A 20807-nucleotide genomic window follows, 5' to 3' on the forward strand; every position below is an offset into this window, starting at 1 on the left:
GGGACCATGCCAAAGGCCTAACAGAGGTCCAGATAGACGACATCTGTAGCCCTTCCCTTGTCCACTGATGTAGTCACTCCATCATAGAAGGCCACTAGGTTGGTCAGGCAGGACTTGCCCTTGGTGAAGCCATGCTGGCTGTCTCAAATCACCCCCGTGTCCTCCCTGTGCCTTAGCACAGCTTCCAGGAGGATCTGTTCCATGACCTTCCCAGGCTGAGACTGGCCCGTAGTTCCCCAGGTCTTCCTTTTTTCCCTTTTTAAAAATGGGGGTTATGTTTCCCCTTTTCCAGTCAGCGGGAACTTCACCGGACTGCCACGACTTCTCAAATACGATGGATAGTGGCTTAGCAACTTCATCCGCCAGTTCCTTCAGGATCCACGGATGGATCTCATCGGGTCCCATGGACTTGTACACCTTCAGGTTCCTTAGATGGTCTCAAACCTGATCTTCTCCTACAGTGGGTGGCTCTTCATTCTCCCAGTCCCCGTCTTTGCCTTCTGCAGCTTGGGCGGTGAGGTTTGAGCACTTGCCTGTGAAGACCAAGGCAAAAAAGTCATTAAGTACCTCAGCCTTCTCTGTACCCCAGGTAACCAGGTCTCCCGTTTTCATTCTGGAGAGGGCCCACATTTTCTCCAGTCTTCCTTTTATCCCCCGACGTACCTATAGAAGCTTTTCTTGTTGCCTTTGACGTTCCTGGCCAGATTTAATTCTATCAGGGCTTTAGCTTTCCTAACTTGATCCCTGGCTGCTTGGACAATTTCTCTGTATTCCTCCCAGGCTACCTGTCCTTGCTTCCACCCTCCGTAGCCTTCCTTTTTGTGTTTGAGTGTGTCCAGGATCTCCTTGTTCATCCATGCAGGCCTCCTGGCATTTTTGCCTAATTTCCTCTTTCTCGGGATGCATGGCTCCTGAGCTTGGAGGAAGGTGAGCCTTGAATATTAACCAGCTTTCTTGGGCCCCTCTTCCCTCCAGGGCCTTGTCCCATGGCACTCTACCAAGCAGATCCCTGAAGAGGCCAAAGACTGCTCTCCTGAAGTCCAGGGTAGTGAGCTTGCTGTGCACCCTCCTCGGTGCCCTAAGGATCTTGAACTCCACCATTCCACAGTCACTGCAGCCAAGGCTGCTCTTGAACTTCACATTCTCCACCTGCCCCTCTGTCCTGGTTTCAGCTGGGATGGAGTTGATTTTCTTCTTATTAACTGGTATAGTGCTGTGTTTTGGATGTAGTGTGAGAATAATGTTGATGACACACTGATGTTTTGGTTGTTGCTAGGTATTGTTTACGCTAGTCAAGGACTTTTCATCTTCCCATGCCCTGCCAGATGTGCAGGGGGCTGGGAGGGAGCGCGGCCAGAACAGCTGGCCCAACTGACCAATGGGCTATTCCATACCATATGATGTCATGCTCAGCATATAAGGCTGGGTGAAGAAGGAGGAGGGGGGGGACATTTGGAGTGATGGCGTTTGTCTTCCCAAGTAACCGTGACGTGTGATGGAGCCCTGCGTTCCTGGAGATGGCTGAACCCCTGCCTGCTGATGGAAGTAGTGAATGAATTCCTTGTTTTGCTTTGCTTGCGTGCACGGCTTTTGCTTTCCCTATTAAACTGTCTTTACCTCAACCCACAAGTTTTCTCACTTTTACCCTTCTGATTCTCTCCCCCATCCCACCCGGCGGGGGGGTGAGCGAGCGGCTGCGTGGTGCTCAGCAGCTGGCTGGGGTTAAACCACGACACCCTCCTTGTTGGTGAGAACAAGGTCCAGCATAGCACCTCTCCTTGTTGGCTCCTCTGCCCCTTGGAGAAGGAAGTTATCATTGACACATTCCAGGAACCTCCCGGATTGCTTATGCCCTGCTGTGTTGTCCCTCCAACAGGTATCGGGGTGGTTGAAGTCCCCCATGAGGAGCAGTACTTGTGAACATGAGGCTGCTCCTATCTGTCTATAGAGCGCCTCATCCGCTTGGTCTTCCTGGTCGGGTGGCCTGTAGCAGACCCCCACCGTAATGTCACCTCCCCCTGCCCTCCCTTTAATCCTGACCCATAAGTTCTCGGTCAGCTCCTCATCCATCCCCAGGCAGAGCTTCATGCACTCCAGCTGGTCACTGACATAGAGGGTGACACCACCTCCTCATCTCCCTTGCCTGTCCTTCCTAAAGAGTCTGTATCCCTCCATCCCAACACTCCAATCACAGGAGCCATCCCATATCCCAGGAGGGGCTCAGCAGTGTCCAACTGTACTGAGAGATCACATAGATTTTTAATTTTTTTTTTATTTCTGTAGATTCATGCCCAAGCTATATGTTGCCATTAGTCTCATAAAGGAATTGCATACCTATTCAACAATGGTAGTAATGTATGCATTTTAAGTCAAGCATGTGATTAAATGCTCTGCTAGAAAGACTTCTCAACCAGATGCTGGGTGATCTTATGACACATGGCCTTTCTCAACCAGTGCTTGAAGCAGTTATAATTTATGAGCCAGTGGTTTCACATCCTGTGGTGCTGTTATTTAACCAGGTTTAAAAAGCCCCATCCTCACCTTTTCGGGGGGAGAGGGGGGAAGTTGGTCAGGATGGTTTTGTTCAATGATATTACTTCCCAGTACGGCTCATGATGTAAAACTTCACTTCATTGTACTATCAGAGAAGGAAGGAATGAGCGCCTTAAAAGGTAAGAGTGTCTAGTTTTGCCACTGCTTACGTTTTTTTTTAATTTGGTCATATTGCTTATTCAGTGGATAAGTTTTTGCTCCATCTGTGCACCACAGATGTCCCTTTTTTATTTTTTTTCCTTTCAGCTCATACATTTCTATACAGCACCTAGGAAAGCCTGCATCCTTGAAGGAATTATGGGAATTACGAAAATGCAATAGTTACATTTCCATTTCCAGACATAAAGAGGAGATAAATGAGGCAAAACTTGGAATAACGTTTTAGTTGTTAGCCTTAATTATCTGGTGATGTGTTCAGTACATGGAATAGTTTTCTAACAATCCAGTGTGCAGCAATTGGCATTTTTTTTAAAAACATAAAACCAACTATATTTTCCTGCTTACAGTATTCGTTTTCCAGAAGTTGACTACAGGAACAGAATTCACACATACACACAGAAAAATACAATTTCACTAAGAGTGATCTCGCTGAATTCGTCAAGGACAAATCCTCACCAGTGGTAAGTATCCCCTCCTTTAGGAGTTAAGGCTCACTTAGGCCCTTTCCCACACAGCCTTAAAAGAAAATAAACACAACTACAAAAGAAAGCCCTGAACACATCAAATTCAGTTACATTAAACATAAGTAAATAAATAAAGCAAGCAATCCTCCTGCTAATTATTCATGCAGAGGGTTATTTTTGAAATTGTCCTGTTTCCTACAAGGAGTTGACACATTATGTGCTGTCAATTTCCATTTCCAAATTTTTTTTTGTATCCTAAGACTTTCACAGATAAGGACTTTTCCCCCGCCCCCCCAAAATACAGTGGACTCTACTAAAAATTTGCTAACACCAAACTGCTGGTGCAAAAATCAGTCTTTTGTCCATGCTCCTGCCTACATGCAGTTTCCCCTACAGTGTACTTCATTTGGGACAAAAAATAAAAGCCGTTACCTCATTAGATGACTAAACCAGGCAGTTCTGCCAGCACTGCACTTCTTACCTGGTAACTATTTCATTCAAAAGGTCATGACTCCATCCTGCATCTTTTCTCGTGCTGTTCATTTGTCCAAAAGCCTTGTATCTGTCGGGGTCTGTTTCTACCACTGGGATCAGTATTCTCTGTTCTTAAGAATTTTCCACCGAGCATACCTAAGTAAGTCAACATCTGATTTCAGATTTCTTTTTACTAGAGCTTATGCTGAAATGTAAAAAATTGTATGGCTATTTCAAGTCTTCACTACATATGAAGTTAATTTTAAGGTGGATAGGGTGTATTTTGTATAAAAGACTTCTAGATTTATCCAGCAAGGAACCTCTTCATGTAAACAAAAAAATCCAGCCAAACCCCAAGGTTAATTTAATTTAATTTAAGCAGTGCCTTAAATTCCCTAGCTCCGTTTCTTGTAATATAAACTTTTTCAAATCAGAAACTTTGGCCTCTTACTAATAGGGACAGAGAATGCTAGTACCATACATACAAACATTCTCTAGCTTAAGTCACTTCTTTTGCAGAATATGCCACCGTAAAATGGATAGTCAGTCTCCTAATATCAGAAAAGGGACATTTGAGGGGATTTGTCTTACAAATTCCAGATCTATCATCAACAGATAATGCAAAGTGTTAGGAATCTGCCTATGACCTTAGAAAGTTACTATTTCGCAGTAATAATATTTTCCAAGAAAACAAAAAAGGACACATTTATTTCCTGACTCTGGATTCAAACTTTGCCACTTGAAACAAAAATATTTTAAAATAATCAATATTTAAAAGTTCCCCTGTGATTAAAGTAAGTGTGAATGAGTCATATTACATACAATAATATATTCTCTGTCTTCCTTCTTAAATTTATGCTTTGAACTGCTCCCTGGAAACAGTTAGCAGCCAATTTCATTCCAATTTTTTTTTTTAAGTGAGATCACTAAATCAAATGTAGCTTGAGAGATGGTCCTACTGATCACACAATACACAAGAAAAAAATACATGCTAATCAGGAAAGATACATTTTATTTCAATTTTTTTACCTTTAAATTACTTTTATCATTGACACTCTCACAAGTAAAATGATGCGTTCTCTAAATTTCTTTCTATTAAGAAAAACATCCAAAATTAGCAAACCCACTTGACTCAATGCGAAAAATATTCTATTTACAACAGATCCTCCAAATCTATTGCATCACACATGAATACTGTCAGAAATGTCCATTCTTTAATGGCATGATTAATGTAACATGTTACGTAAGAGTCCAATTTTCTTTAGTCTAGCTCATTTAATTAAGCAAAGGAGAACAAGTTTTATCTTTGTGGACAGTATTTTCAGGGGGAAAAAAAAAAAAGGTACTTTTGTCCATAAAATTCCCATCTTTAAAGCACTTAGATAGAATCTTCTGCCAAAGAAAACACATTTCATAAACCTGCACAAGTAGGTCCTGAAGGTCAGTGAAAGTAAGACTTTCCTTCCAGCCATGACACTTTTGACAATGCTTAGCTATGAGTTGGGCAGTTGTAATCTCAGTCTCACGAAAGGAACATACAATTTTTATGACAGGGTCTGATACCTGACAAGCTTCTCCTTTCAAACACTCCTTCCCAGACTGAAAGTCATTGTCAAAATTTTTGGATTGAGAACATCACACATCTGAGAAAAAATTTACTTTTTGTAAAGTCTACCCTGCAGAAGCACCCAGTAAGCATCTTCAGAAGAATTCTAAGGATGAACTTGTAAGTGCAGAAATAATGTATTTCGAGAGGACATTTTCATATCTACTTAAAACTCAATGGACTCTCCAGTTCCCTAAGTCCGTGACAGAACTAAAATTGTGACAGTGAGTATTTTGAAAGAGGCTGGGGGTATTTTGGAAAATTAAGCTAGCAATACATAGAAAATGAATGGCTTTGATTTTTGATTCATATGTACAATCAATCCTTTTTACTCAGGGTTTCTCAAAATCTACGCTATAGTATACAGGAAAATTCATTTCAGTACTTACACAGTATAATTCGTTTGCCCCATTACCATCGAACCTTCCCCCACTAACAAAAGTTTCTATTTTAGTAGTAAAAATGGGCATGTGAATTATTAGAACAGACTTCTTAAATGCACTTTAATCTTCTCAAACAGGCAAAGCAACATCTGCAAAATATTTAGAGAAAAAGTACCATTTATTTACCCGTACACAGTATGTCAAGACTCAAGATGTCTTCCTTAGCCATCCCTTTGTCATTTTATATAATTTCTTCGTACTGTAAGTTACAGATTTCTTTGCCCCTGAAAAAAAAACAAAACAAAACAAAACACAAACCCCAGAAAATATCAACATTTAGAAAGGCTAACTCAAATACTAGGTTCTTACTACATTAAGTAAAATATTTCCCTGGAAGAACGACAACCTAAACCATCAGGCAGACATGCAAATAACCTTGTCACATTCATAACACAGTAAATAATGACACAAAAAAATACTTTTAAGAGTATCAAAGCATGCAAAATAGGATAGGTTTATTCTGAAGGCCTGACGATGTTGCATACAAGCACGTATAGACAATAACCAAGGTATGGCAAATGTAAAGATTCATGATAAAACTCTTAACCAGTACAGAGGGAAACTTCTAATTTACATTGTTGTTCCTAAATGCTAAATATAGGAAGGCTTTTAAACCATCTGTGTCTACTGCAGACCCACACCAAGCCAATACATTATGCTTCTCAAGCCCCTCTTGATGTACTGCTAGGTAGCGTGTCCAGCTGGAAATGGACACCAGCAACCCGACAGACTATATTCTGCAGCAGGACACTTGAGCAGCACTGTTTAGAGAAATCCAGGGTGTTAGGCATGCAGGTTAGTTAGCTGGCCACATCCGTGAGAAGAATCTAGTTGTAGAAGTATTTCAGCTCTTGAGACAGGAGCCTACCACCAGATTCTGCAGATAAGATGAAGCCTAATCATCAAGAACCACAGCTATGCCCAAAGCTGCACAGCAAAATTTTACTGAAGGGATAAAGGAGGAGAAGAAGAGAGAGAGAGGTGAACCAGAACAAAAAAAACAGTCTGCTCAAGCAAGACAAGCAAACTCTACATGTCTGATCGACAACAACTTTTATACTTCCAAATCCTACTTTACCAATTTCTTCTGCTAATCAGATTTTAGTTAGCCTTGCTTGATGCTATACATCAGGAACTCGGCTGCCTTGTTGTAGACCAGTTCTACGCAGTTAGAACTGAGAAGCATCACGCTGATGCGCATCTTGATTAAATGTAATCAAACACTGCACACCACCAGCAGCTTTTCAGGACACACCAACCCAGAGCATTGCTATTCAAAGGCTTGTGATTTAAAAATGAAAACAGAGAATTGTTTGTTTCATAAGAAATGTGCTGCTGACTGTTGGGGTGGAAATCTGTTCTGGTTTCAACAAGTTGTAAAGTACATTATAACCTTGAATATTTTGTTATTGCCTCATCCTAACTAATGGCAGCTACCATCTCATAATGAGAGAGTAGCACATCTGCAAGAGAATAAAATTGCTCGACTTGCATAATGAAATGACATCTGTGTCCTTAGGTAAAAAAAGGTAATACTGAAATGATGATGGGTATGAAAAACCAGATTAATAAGGCATATACCCAGGTGAACTGAAAGAAGCAAAAATAACGAGATGATGGCAAATAATTTGGCAATACTGCCAATTCCAAAGTATACCATGGACACCAGTGTGAATAGCCTGTCACAGGGATGTTGTCCAGACCAATTTTGCTTCAGAGTAACCTGCCTGTCACTTGTTTATAATAAACCTCATATGACGCCAGAATAGCTGTCATACTCTAGCATCATCCTGCAGTAGCCCACAAGTACTGAACTTTGATAAATACCATACCATTACGCTAGGCCTACAATGAAGGAAGGCATTTCTCAATTTTCATAAAGATACAGAAGGATTTCGCAGCAGTCATTGCCTCCGAGCTTTGACAAGTTTTAGATATGAAGGAATTGAGGATGACTCCCACACAATTTGTAAAGTGCACCCTTAAACACTTTCTGAAGTTCTACCAGAGATGAGCCTTCTCTTACAGACCTAGAGTAAAAAAAGACACAGTCTTTTCCTGGGTTTAGTCATCTAGTATTTGCAAACTTAAAACAATATTTTGTTAGCCTTGGCATTTCAGTGGGGTTCTGAGATCCTAGCCAGTAGAGCTACTTATTTTTCCTCCTTCCAGCTTTTTTTGATTAAAAAAACACCCCAAAACAAAAAAAAAACACACCACCCACACCACACCAACAAAAAATACAAAGTAACTTTTCAGATTACAAGAGAGTTGAATCACACCCTGACAAATTCAAAACTGAAAAGGCAAGTTTTTAATGCTGCACAAAAAGCTTTAATTTTGACACTTACATGCACAGATTAAAAAGTGTGGTACATTATACTTAATGCAATCTTTCTTATGTTTATTTAATAGAACACTGTTTACCTGACAAGATTGACTAAAAGTACACAGAAGCAATTTAGCCAAAAGTCACACAGTATGGCACACCACAACATAAGGGAAGATCTTCTGGAACAAATGAGCAACTTAGACCCAGGTTTAGCCATCTACTGTATTGGACTTTTGGGGGGGAAACAAAAAAATACTTGGTTTTTAAAAGACCTGAGAAAGTAATCAAATGAAGATAAAATACTTGAAGTGAAAGATGCATTCAGTATTAGCAATCTACAGTAACCAGAAGTCAAATGAGTATGCAATAATAAGGAAAAATGCATTTCTGAAGGAATGTGATGGAGAGTAAAAAGCCTATCATAACAAATATGCTGGATATAATCAGTTTTGCACTTCTTGTGTCTCTAATTGCAATTTAAATAAACTCAACTTTACCTTTTGTAAGGAATCATCCATACATGTATTTTCCACTTACAAAACCATGTGCATCCCATATGTAAGCTCAAACTTTTCTATATTTAATAGGTTTCTGCTAAAAGCAAGCACACTAATGAAGTCACGATGGGCTATTTTTTGCAGCATCTTAAATAACAAGTAAATAATCATGTAAATTCTAAAGCGCGTCACATATCTGCATTAAAATTGCACACAGTGTAAGAACTCCAGTTGCAGAACAAGGCCAGACTGAGCTCAGGCATAGCACCTAAATGAAAGAAGTGGTTCCAATCTCCAAAGTTAAAACTACGTAACTGTACGGCTTTGAAAATTACTGTGCAACCTCCTAGGTACTATAATTCCAGGATACAGCCCCTCGAATACTGAAATTGCTCTGCCAGAATCGGAGTTGTTCTGCCTTTCCAATGAAGTCAGTGTACTTCTGGAAGCGCAGTATAGCATGTGGCAAATCAACAGTAACGCAGCTGATACAGCCCTGCAGGACTGCAATTAACTGCGCTAGCACTGCAGCCTGCAAATCAGCTTGTTCTATCAGCTTGCCAACCTACTCTGCCGCTCGCAGCAGCTCAATATGAAGACATTTTTCTCCTTCATACTCTCCCCCTGCAGGGAGCACTCCACTGAACTCCACCCACTGGAGCCTTATGTAATAAGATGCTTACATTTCTGCCCTAGCACATCACGCTACAAAGCAAAATACAGGTTTATACATACAGCTGGTTTCTTAAAGCAGCCCTCAGGGTGATGAGTCACATCTGTAGTAAAAGTTAATGGTTGTAATTATGGCTCAGCCTTAGAATCTGAAGCAGTTGGACCACATGAGAATGTCTTTCTACTTTAGCTATGAATCTATGACTTGGTGGTTCCACCTCCCCTTTAGATTTTTCCACTATATGATACAGAACAAAGACCTAATGCACATGGAATCAAGACCACAAAATTTCAGTGTAAACATACGTTGTATCTGGTTTTACTTAGCGATCCATGTTCGGTTTTTTTGGAAGTGTTAGTGTTGTAAGATAGTAATTTGGCTATAATATAAGTCCCCCAAAGTTTCCCGGTAGATATGCCTGGCTGGAGTATTCTTTATTTCCTTTTGAAAAGAAAGACTAATGCATATACTGCTGAAGAGCTGTGGAGGCAAATAGTTATATATTGTTAGCATATCATGCACAGACACACGCAAACTTTTTACACATATTTACAGTGAAGTGCAGTGGTATGCAGTATCTGCTCAGGCAGCTGATGAAGACAGCAGTTATCACAAATCTACAGAATATTTTATATGTAAAGCCGTTTTTTACAGTTAAAAAAAAAATCCTTGAAGACATACAATACTAATATCCCAATTCTAAGAAAACAAATGTTATTCGGAGCAGATACAAGCATTTGTGCTAACTTAAAAGTATCTTGAACAATTGCTTCAACTGATGATTTAATTCACAGTATTTCATTTATAAGAAATTTTCAAGGCTTGCAGCGTTCCTCTAGTAAGATATAAAGAAGAAATCTAAGCTGAAGAAGTATCAACATCTCCTTCAGAGGAGCTAAATATAAGAACTTCAGAGCTAGTTCCCAAAGACCACGCAGACTCTGGCTATGTGGGAAAATAAATCAAATGATGGTGCCATCTCTAATGGGAAACAGAGAGGCAATCTCACCACAGACTTGAAGAAATACATAGGCACATTTTCAAAAACTAAATAGGGCATTTAACAACAAACAAAAACATAGAGCTTGAGCTTAACTTTAAAACCACATTTGCAGAGATAGATGAAAAAAGTTCTCCTAAATGGGTTGAAAATCTTTATTTTGCTTGTGCTTCTTGCCAATAATGTTAATACACAGCACGCCACCCCAGCAACAACTAGTCCCTACTTAACATTTAATTTAGAAACATGCTGCACATTGGACTACCATGCTACAGACCAGAGGATAGGCATTTCACTTTTTTTTTGTTGTTAAGATAAAACAATCAGCTAAGGAAATAATTTTGTGTCCCCCGTTACATTTCAAAAGGACTGATGGCCATGCAATGAAAACTAATTATTTTGCAAGCAGACGTAGGACAAAAGTACTTGTATAGTTACCAGGAACAGCAAGAAAAAATAGCCACGGCTTATTTAATGGAGCCACTGATTTCATGAATCAGAACAGAACATTAGACAATATTTGGTTAAAGAATGAAGAAAGGAATACAGCATCCTTAGGGATTAAATTTAAAAGCTCAACACTTTCCTGTAATGCACATTCCTTGCATGAGTCAAGCAAATACCTTCAGTGTAGGAGCCACAATGTTTTGTCTGTGTACAGAATGTATCTGTATGAATATTAGCTGATAAAAGCCCCAAGAAATGGCAAAATAAGGTGAATAGCATTAATGCCTGCCCCCTAGTGACGAATTTTTTAAATTAAGAAACTCTGGGAGAAAATCATCATTAGAAGATACAGCAAGATTTCACATAAACTTAACCATAAATGTTTGGAGAGAAATATTTTTTAAAAAAATCAGGCAAAAGGCTTCTACTAACTCAGTCCTAAACCCATGGAAACCCATCCCTCCTAAATTCCAGAGAAGATCACTGAAGATCATACAAACATCGCATCTGAAAAATACTGAGGTCACGCCCCTGGTCAGTTAAATTTAGTTTCTTCTTTAATGCACACTACAGTGTAGGTTTTTATTACGAAAATACTATTTTTGTGCTTCTGTCCACCTTCAGCGAGCGAAACCGGTGGTGCTTTGGCAAGGCCCACACACAGGCTTGTCGGGAAGCAGGGCTATGTCTACATTAACAAGTGAGGCAACGCTCGTTCCATGTGCGGCAGCACACGTTAGAGACACGCTCCTGACCCTAACCGAAGCAGCAGGACTCCCTTTCTCCAGCCAGGGTGGCCTGCACAGCAATGCTCAGGAAGGTTAGCTCTACAGGAGAGCTTTGCGTTCATTAAACAATCAGAGGTTAGGAAGTGCCAGAAATGGTCCTTTTCCAAATCTAACTCATTTCCCTCAGCACGTAATTGGTGAGTAACCCCAAAAGATCAATCCTGAATTCTGCTGTTAATGGTTTTGGCCAGATTCTGGTAGAAGTGCAGTTAAAATAAAACAACTAAAAACCAAACTAAATTATGCTAAAAGTAAGAAAACTAATCTCTCCCAAGCCTCCTTGCTCAAATTTGGCTTGTGTTTGAGGCAAAGGATCACAATTGCTTCGCTCTACCTGAATCAAACTGCAAAAAATGCATTTTCAACACTAAAAGCACTAGTAGAAAATACATGGGTTTAGATATAAGCGTTACTCTATGTAACTGGCTGATTAGAAGACAACTAGAGGTTGTTTTAAAGGGGAAAAAAAAAGCCACTATATATAAACCAAAAAGCAGTTAAGACAAAGGAAAGAAAAGGCATTTCACAAATACCTAGTTTCAGGTGCACAAAACAGAAAACACGGTAAAAGTTACAAGTCCTACTAAAACATGCATTAGGACCCCCCAAAAGTCCTAGTAACAACATAGGCTGTAAGTGATTTACTGCATGACACACAAAAGGAGCTAAGAATTCCCAGAGGTGATGTTCTGTCTGTCAGAACAGACAGAAGGGGAGCATAAATAATCTGACAAAGCTTAACTATTTTTATTCATACTCTTGCAGTTACACACAAACAGCTTTGCTCCATGGGTCAGTCAGGCTGCTAACTTTCACTGAATTCAACATGGTAACGCTGCCTTTGACGCCTCCCCTCCAGTTATTTTGCTCTACTAAATCTACTCTCCATGGATTTAGAAACAGATAGGTTACAAGCTGATATTTCTAAAAGAGGCATGATACAAATCAAGAAGTCTCGACCACTAGCAGGTAATTTTGACAACAAACCCTAGAAGAAAAACATTACCTATTTGGCTGGAAACCTTACATTAGAAACAAATACCTGCAATATGCTTAAATCATATAAAACAAAAATTTGCTTTTCTCAGACGGAGTTATATCCTTAGTCTCCTCCAGCCACTAAACAAAATTAGGCAATAGTTTTGTCAGACGTCTTCCAGTTAATAGAACTAGACTATTAACAGAACCATATAAAAAGTACAACTGTTCCTGCTTATTGTAGTCAGCAGACCACTAATGGTCCTGAACACTGCAACTTGTGTTTCTTTACAAGGAGGTAGGAAGGCCACCAACTTTAATACTCAATGGGAAGGGAACGGCAGCTGTAGAAGTCTGAATAAGGATTGCTCAGTAGGAAACTATACAGCTGCTTTTAAAACCAGTAATGGCATCATTTGTATATAATTACTTTTGTGGAAGAACTAGGAATAGTTATGAATGAGTTCAGAAAATTATTTGAACAACCTCATGCAAGCAGCAAGGATTTTTCACTTTGCAGGAATTAAGACTATCTCCTGATCGGAGTTTTAAGTAAATGAAGGCTCAGATCTTAAGTCTTTCTTTTAAATCAAGCTGCAGTGCTTTCAGCTTTTTAAAATGTAAAAATCAGGCCACCTTAAAATTAGATTTATTCCAGAACTCAGGAAACAGAATGAAGCTTCAGATAGCTAACTGGCAGTAACTTTCATTCAGTTAGGAAGACTTCGATAGCTGAAAACCATACCTAGTTTTCCCATGTTTCTACACAAGCAAGTCCTTTTTTCCCCTTCTACACTTTCTCTCACATTGACTTTATAATACTCAACTCTTTTTCTAAAGTAATTAATTTTGAAGTATGAGACTAACAGTAATATCCAATGCTCACTAAGTATAGGCTCAGTTTGGAATACATGTCGTCTTCAAACACACACCTGTCTTCCGAGCCCGAGAAAAACATTGGATCCTGTCAAAGTTCTCTCCCTCAAAACTCATCCCCTCCTTTATTTTATGATGAAATAACCTTATAGTCTACATAACACACCAATACTATGTAATGATCATTTAGGGATCCACTCACATGTAGAAAGCCAGAGTGAATTATGAAGTAATTTTTTCCATTTTTTAATACAAAAAGAGCAGAACTAGTGCACATCAGCCAAATCTGGCCCACGTATAGAATGAAATTGAAGTCAGAAGCTGTTTTTTTGTTACTTTTGGGTTGTTGGGGGGTTTTGTTTGTTTGTTTAAGAGTCTCATGGACTCCAATTCCTTTTGGCATTTTACAATTTCTCAGTAGTTATATAAAGCTTCTGCTTTAAATATTACTTTTATTTTCCAGAGGCTTTCAATTAGACACCCAAAAAGTTTACTCTTTAAGTCTTGGGGCCCTATAATTTTTACTTTGTGAAATCAGAAGGCCTACGTTGATAGAAATCACACACATTCTTACCAGCTGTTAGTATGGTTTTAGCACTCTGCACTATACTGGAAGATCTCACAATTCCCGAAATGCCTGCAGATAGAAAAGCACACAGATGTTACCCATCTTAGCAGTTTTGTGGGGACTTTTTCATCTTCCAACACACACAAAAAAGTTAAATATTTTTTCCAGCTATACAATCAAGCCAGCCTGAAAGTAAAACATACACTTAAGCTGAGAAAGTTTGTTTCTGTTTTGCTTTGTCATACTAACTGAAAATGTTCTCTAAGCTATTTTAAATTATTTTATATATAACATACAAAAAAAAATCCAAATCAATATTAAAACAGGTAACAACCAGTAGGAATTGATCAAATGAATTCATTTAGAAAATGAAATAATCCCATTATTTCTCTACTAAGAGAAGATTAAGATTATGACTAAGACTGAAATTAGTCACAAAGGATTCAGAGTTGTTTCATTTAAGTGCTGGCATATTAACTTTCTAGAGCAGACCAAATTATACTCACTGTTTAATTCAACATGAAATTGGGATTTTGCACTTCTCTGATCAAGTAGAGATGTCTATAGTGTGCAGTGTTTGTCTGGCTTTTTAAAATTATCAGCTTTTAAAGATAAGGCTTGTTTACCACTTTGCACTGTGGCACATTCAGTTCTCATTGTCCAGTGGTTCTTAGGTATTAATGGAATAGTAAATAAAACATTAAAACGTTTTTTGAAAAGTACCAAGTTTTATCTGTTCTAACACATATATATAAAAGCATACTGATACGTGCAGAACAAAACTACTGTACATTACTAAATACTTAAAAACATAAAAATGCAGCAGACCCAGAGTTAGTCTTCCAAACTGAACGTTATTCTTCTGCATTAACCAGAATGTAGAATATAATTTCAAATATTATTTTTAAATCCTTCTTTCAAAGGTATTTCTATGATTAAGAACAAAGCTTACGGAAATGCATTAATAAGTAAGAGGGATACAATATTCCACCGGAAAATAATTTGTGGGGGAAGGGGTGGGGAGGGGAAGGGAACAAATCATGTTGAGCTAGTAAAATACCTAGGGATGCAATTCAACTTGAGTAATCAGCTTTGTCTTGTAGGATTACCAAATGGCTTGTCCTGTCCTTTACCCAGATTCTTGAATTAGGAAAATCTTTCAGCCACAAAAGTGAAAGAGGGGTTTTGATTTGTTCACCTAAGAGTATAAACTGCTCGGCTTGAGATCTATCCAATGTTTTGATACTGAGCTGCTGCACCGCTGTGCACAGTCCACAGTCACAGCCATGCCTGCAATACCTGACATAAATACAACCTCAAGGATAGTTAGCTCAGGGTGGACAACGCAGAGCTCTAAAACTATATGCAGCTCACAACCACTGCAACTCCTGCTCCCAAATTCAGCTATTATCACATTGCTGTTGCAGTCCAACCGTAGTAGCACAGAAGCTGCCATAGACTGACATGAAGAAGCTGGACACCTCGATGTTCAGGTGCAATTCATCTTATACTGTCAACGGAGAACTGCAACTCTCAGGAGCTTTATTCTCCCCAAACAGAAATCAGCGTAAGAGGTCCTTCAGCAGTTGGCTAGTGTCTAGTGGCTCTCAGGCATCTAGGGAGTTTTTGCTGTGCTCAAGGAGCTTGCAAAACTGGCCACCTGGAACTAAGATGTGTCAAGTTCTTTAAAGATGTAAAGGACTCTTCAAGTACTAAACGTTTTCATTTTTCTGCTGAATAATAAAACAGTGATGTCTGCAGCATAAGCTTTAAGTTGCTCTAGCAACATTATCTTGCCTCAGAGAAGCTATCTGTGATGATGATAAACACCTTAATCTTTTTCCTCAAAGCCCAAGTTCTCTGCCAGAGCTCATGTATCTGGACTAACTACAGAAATTGGGAAAGGTAATGTTAAACAAGAAAATTAACTTAGCATTGCAATGTATGACTGGTAGGATATATAGCTTAGTATTTAGATGAAGTTATGCCAGCCAATGAAATCCTAAAGGTGTCAGCATCCCAAACAGTTAGATGGTCTAAGTAGGCCACACTAATTCCTAAAGACTACTTCTTTCAGAATCCAAAACAAAACATATTTTTCTATACTAGTAGGAATGCTATTTGCTAGTATTTCAGAGAACCTGTTTGCAATCAAACAAATCCAAAACCATGCTTTTAGGAATATATCTCAAGACTAACCTCGTTTTCTTCTTCCTTCTCTCTAAATCATCCTTCTGACTAGGAGAACATGTACAATAAATCTGTGTATCTATCATGTCTTAAAGGAGATTACAGACACTGATCTAGGCCTACCTTGATGCACCACAAATCCGCAGTCAGGGTCATGGGCAACTTGCAGTAAAACTTCTTCCACATCTCTGTTTTTTCCAGGAGGGTCTACCAGAGAAGTTATCTTTTGTTGCAGAGTCCTTGGCAAAGCCATTAGTTGTGTAAATTGACCTTCTGGACTTTTATCAATCTGAATGTTATAAAAAATATGACAGTAAAAACATTCAGTGTGGATAAAGTAAGTTCTCTTTTCTAAGAAGTCAGAAAAGTCTTTTGGCTATCTTTGACCTCTGACAAATATCTCAAAGAACACGATCCATTTCATTTGTAAAAGTCATTGACAATGCTAATGAAAACTTCCCAAGCACTGGGAAATGCAGTTTCTCAGTTTTGAACCTGAAGAATAACTCAATGCAAAGATGTTAATTTTTATCCAAGGGAAGACTAACATATACACATGATCTCACTGCCTCTGCAAGCAACTTTTCATTGAAACTGTATCACTTCTGCTCTATCCAATTTCCTTCAGAAACGTAAGTACACTACAATGAAAAAAAAAGTTCCCAAAAGACCACTTAGCTCAGTTTCTTCTGCCTGAACATAATCAAACTATACACACATACACATTTCAAGTTAGTTTGAAAAACATTTTCTCTGCTTTAAACTCAAACCACATCTGGTTTGTATAATTTGAAGGAAACATTCATTCCACATTTTCCAATCTAAATCAGAAATTCAATGACCCTTTTTTGAATACAATGATACCAACGTGCAGGCCTGTACACATTTATACAAAATGTAAGCAGAAATACTGAAAAATGCATAATGGCACAGATCTCTCCAAGACTGGAGGAAAATATGAAGAGCTCGATTCTTCCCACACAACTTTTTAGACAGTTCATGGAGACATCAGACAGGAGTCTAGTTGTCCTATACACTCCCTTTAGTCAATGGGGAGAAAATGATATCCAGATGAATCACCCACTGACTACAGAGGGAGCCGACAATGAGCAGGCTCTTAACATTATGTGGGAGGAATCCACGCCTGAACCAGAACTGTAAGAACTAGTGTCTGCCTTCAATTGTTTTTGAGGAATCTTTTAAGAAAGAATTTTCTCTGTAACTCTGAAGACGTACACTGGGAGAAGGGGTTTCTATTCTGCATTAAACAGCACTCCCGATAGCAGTTACCCTCTTCAATCTGGGGAATAACTGCCAATAACCAGACCAAGGTGTGAGGAATACATTATTAAAGCACTTCGCTCAAAATCAGCAGTAAAATGATGGCATTTAATCAACCACCTTGATGACTATTATGGAATTATGGACAGATTTATTATCCAACAACGTACTTGTAGTATGCTACCAGGATTTTTTTAAAGGTAACACAACAGAGAGTATTAGTCTAACTAGCTCTTTTCTTAGCGAAAGCATTACTGATTCTTTTCAAAATTAATTTAAATACTTCTTCCACTAACTGTTCAAAAGCACACTGATAAGAAAACATGGAGACAGCTGCAGTATAATACAGATTCGCCTACTCTGTACTCCAAAGCGTTGCAGTAAAATTGTTTACTGTACTCAAGCTTGCTTATATCTGTACTTCAGTTTTTAACAAAGACACGTCCTAAAAGGGGGCATTCGTGAGATAATTACCAAGGTGACTTGAGGATAAAGAGACACCCATATCCATGAGACAACCCATGCTATTTGTAACTTCATGTTGAAATCTATATCGCACTTGAATATTCACACACAGACATGCATACTACAAGAGGAAAAATTGCTATTGGGCCCCTGACTGCAGCACCTCTCTCTTAATTGCAATGTTACACTTATGCCAGAAAGATGGAATTCAAGATACTGGTCATTTTGGATACCTGTTTCCCAAATAGTAGGGGAAAATTGTTTTAGTAGGGGTATTTAAAGATAATGCCAGAATTTCATTTCATTTTAATCAACTGATCTTCATAACTAGCACTCCACTTTTTTTTTTGTGAGATGCAGTTTTTGATCGCAGAAAGTTGCGCCTCTAAGTTACCGCCTAATCTTTTTAACACAAACCATATGTTTATTCATCACTTCCTAGACTGTTGTTTCCATACGGTAGTCATTAGAACACGTTTTAAACTGATCTTCTCTTGTTCTAGTTCTGTGCCCATACTCACAAGAAAATGAACAGTAGTTACTACATATGCAGAGACTGGTATTTACAGCAAGTCTCCTGGTTGCAGAATTAACTAAACAACAGAAACATAACAAATAGCAAGTACAATGACTAAAACTGCTCGCCTTAGTGTATGGCATAATTCTTGCCTTCTGTCAATGTGATAAAGCACTTCCACTTGCTTGTTTTAGAAATGTTTTGAAGAACACTTGCCTCTAGCCTTCCCAGATGGTGCTTATATACCACTTGAGGGCAGTCCTGTAATATGTTACTGTACAGCTTCTGAAAATGGGGAACGTTAGGTTTCACTATGTTTTGCACTTTTGATCTGTCTTCTCCTATTACCATTCTGAAATCACCTAGTCAAGAAAAGAAAAACAGTTAATTCAATTAAGAAAAAACTGAAAATTCAAAGGAGAATACAACGGAAACCAACATGGTACAAAGCTGTCATCTAAAACTTTATTCTCTATCAATGCCAATATAATCCACAGTAAGGTTCACCTTCTAATAGTCAAAAAAATACTATTCAAATACTTTCAAGTACAGAAAATAGGATTCAGAACTGTTATGTGGCCTCTGATATGCTGTAATGTCATCAACTCATGTGTCCACATCTTCACTTGAACCACAAAAAAAATTCCAGCTGTCAAGCTCAGCCTCGAAAGCGGCAGTAACACCGTTGTATTCTTTGCAACCATACATCAGCTTCAACAGATTACTAAACAGACTGACCAGCCCCAATACTTTGTATCCAGAAACAAATAACCTTCAATTTTCCAACACTGAAAGAAAATAATTTGCATTTTCTCTGCACTTCAAGGGCAGTACCTGAAGTACAGCTAATGGCAGTCATGGTAAGATCACAGCATCACCTTTTCCTCTTAGCCACGTATTTAGTGGCTACGTAATACTACGTATTAGTAGTTTCAAAAAGCAACTCCTTTTAACACCACCGTTATATTACTGACCTTTAGACTTTCTTTTACGATGCGTGACTGAAAAGTTTCAAAGAGAGTAAGTGAAAAGACAGTCAGTCTGTAATAGAGCATTCATCTACCTCTATTAGGTACTACCCTGGTAGCTTCCAGGGTTACTAACCAGGAGTTAGAGGCTTAGTGCAGCACGTATCAACAAACAAAATCCTGAATCAATTCACTTTCCCACTTCCCACATTCAGGAGATAAATGTTGTTCCAAGGTGGCAACTTGCTAGCATTACTTAGTTTACTTCAATTTATGCCAAGCCACAAAACAAACACTTCCCATATAAATGGTACTGACTCACTGCTCTAAAAAAAATGCATAAAAAAAATAAAAGAATAAACATTTTCCAAATTAAAGCATGAACAACTCTTTTCAGCAGTCTCCAAGGAGACCGATTAGAGTAACACATAAAATCAATTTTGTCTACTAGTATACCCTCTGAAAAGTTTAAGACTTACCAAAATGGCAGCAAAATAAAATATCCACGAACTTGTCATTGACAGCCTTTTTCTTGAACATTCCCAACCGGGAGTCTTACCGCTTTAGCTTTGTTCACACAGCGGAGCCAGTTTCAACGTCTTACAGCACGGTAAGCGATCTCCCACGTTTTTGGTTAATTTTCAAAGGACATATAAAATATCATCATTTCAAAGGACATATAAAAAAGTATCTTGGTCACTAGTGCTCACCAAGAACCTAATGACATTCCTGGACAGGTTTCAGGTATGCAGCCCTGTAGCAAACATCCCTGGTTAGCAACCCTTAGCCATCCCACTGTCAGTACCCTCTTTACTTTACTGTCGCTTTCAAACAGATAATGACTCAGAAAAAACTGCTAAGGAAAAGCTGAACAAATTGCAGTCTAAACTGACCAGAGAAGTACTATGTAAAGGACAGTAACACTCCTCAGTAGAACCAAGCTGCATCTTATAAACCCCACCTGCCTACCTATGCTTTTTTTAAAAAGCCAAACTTGCATTTCTCTATGAACAAAGAAAGTGCTGTGTGAAGTACAACTCCAACCAAACTTGTTCACAGTGATTTCATTAAGGATATAAACATTTAAAGAGCAATGCTGAATTAAATTGTAATAATTAAATCTTGTATTGAAGATTCATTTGGAGTAATTTCTTAAATTTTTTTCTCATACCAATTCATACCATTTTCATAACTAGAGAAAGGAGGAAATTCTCTTACCAAAAAAAAAGTCAACAAATACCAACCAGGAGGTGAGTGTTAAATGTACACTGAAGAATCATAATCTGGATCTTTAAGTTAACTAAATAAGAACCTTAAACACAGCACTTTCAAAAAGTAAGCGATAACGAAGCATGGGTCACACTATCAGATAAATCAACATTACACTGAGAGTGAGAAGAAAAATTTTTTCCCAAGGTTTTGAACCATTAAAACCAAAATACAATCCATACAAACAGAAAAAAAAACCACATTATTTCACCATATTCAATCACCCATACTTAGCTGTTCATAAATCAAGCAGGCGTAA

The 20807-nt window shown here is 38.6% G+C and overlaps 2 protein-coding genes across 11 annotated transcripts in view; both read right to left on the reverse strand.

Annotated features, from left to right (window-relative positions):
- Window positions 1-13898, reverse strand: part of VGLL4 (vestigial like family member 4) — a 121545-nt gene extending 107647 nt beyond the window's left edge. The window contains exon 1 of one of the 3 annotated variants that reach the window (XM_075159373.1): window positions 13865-13898. Coding sequence is in view for 1 of the 3 variants with exons in the window: in XM_075159371.1 (XP_075015472.1) it covers window positions 3658-3719 (62 nt within the window). In the remaining 2 variants the exon portion in view is untranslated. Of the gene's footprint in view, window positions 1-3657; window positions 3741-5825; window positions 5906-13864 lie in introns of those variants that run through there. The other 2 variants (XM_075159375.1, XM_075159371.1) reach the window with 2 other exon arrangements.
- TAMM41 (TAM41 mitochondrial translocator assembly and maintenance homolog) overlaps window positions 1-20807 on the reverse strand; it is a 39306-nt gene that overhangs the window by 9557 nt on the left and 8942 nt on the right. The window contains exons 5-8 of one of the 8 annotated variants that reach the window (XM_075159369.1): window positions 18534-18673; window positions 16172-16343; window positions 13865-13927; window positions 5648-5788 (exon numbers count right to left, since the gene is read on the reverse strand). In XM_075159369.1, coding sequence (XP_075015470.1) covers window positions 5769-5788; window positions 13865-13927; window positions 16172-16343; window positions 18534-18673 — 395 coding nt within the window. In that variant the 3' untranslated portion in view covers window positions 5648-5768. The other 7 variants (XM_075159363.1, XM_075159364.1, XM_075159367.1 and 4 more) reach the window with 7 other exon arrangements.

This window comes from Calonectris borealis, chromosome 10, assembly GCF_964195595.1.
Source record: "Calonectris borealis chromosome 10, bCalBor7.hap1.2, whole genome shotgun sequence".
Taxonomy (NCBI): domain Eukaryota; kingdom Metazoa; phylum Chordata; class Aves; order Procellariiformes; family Procellariidae; genus Calonectris; species Calonectris borealis.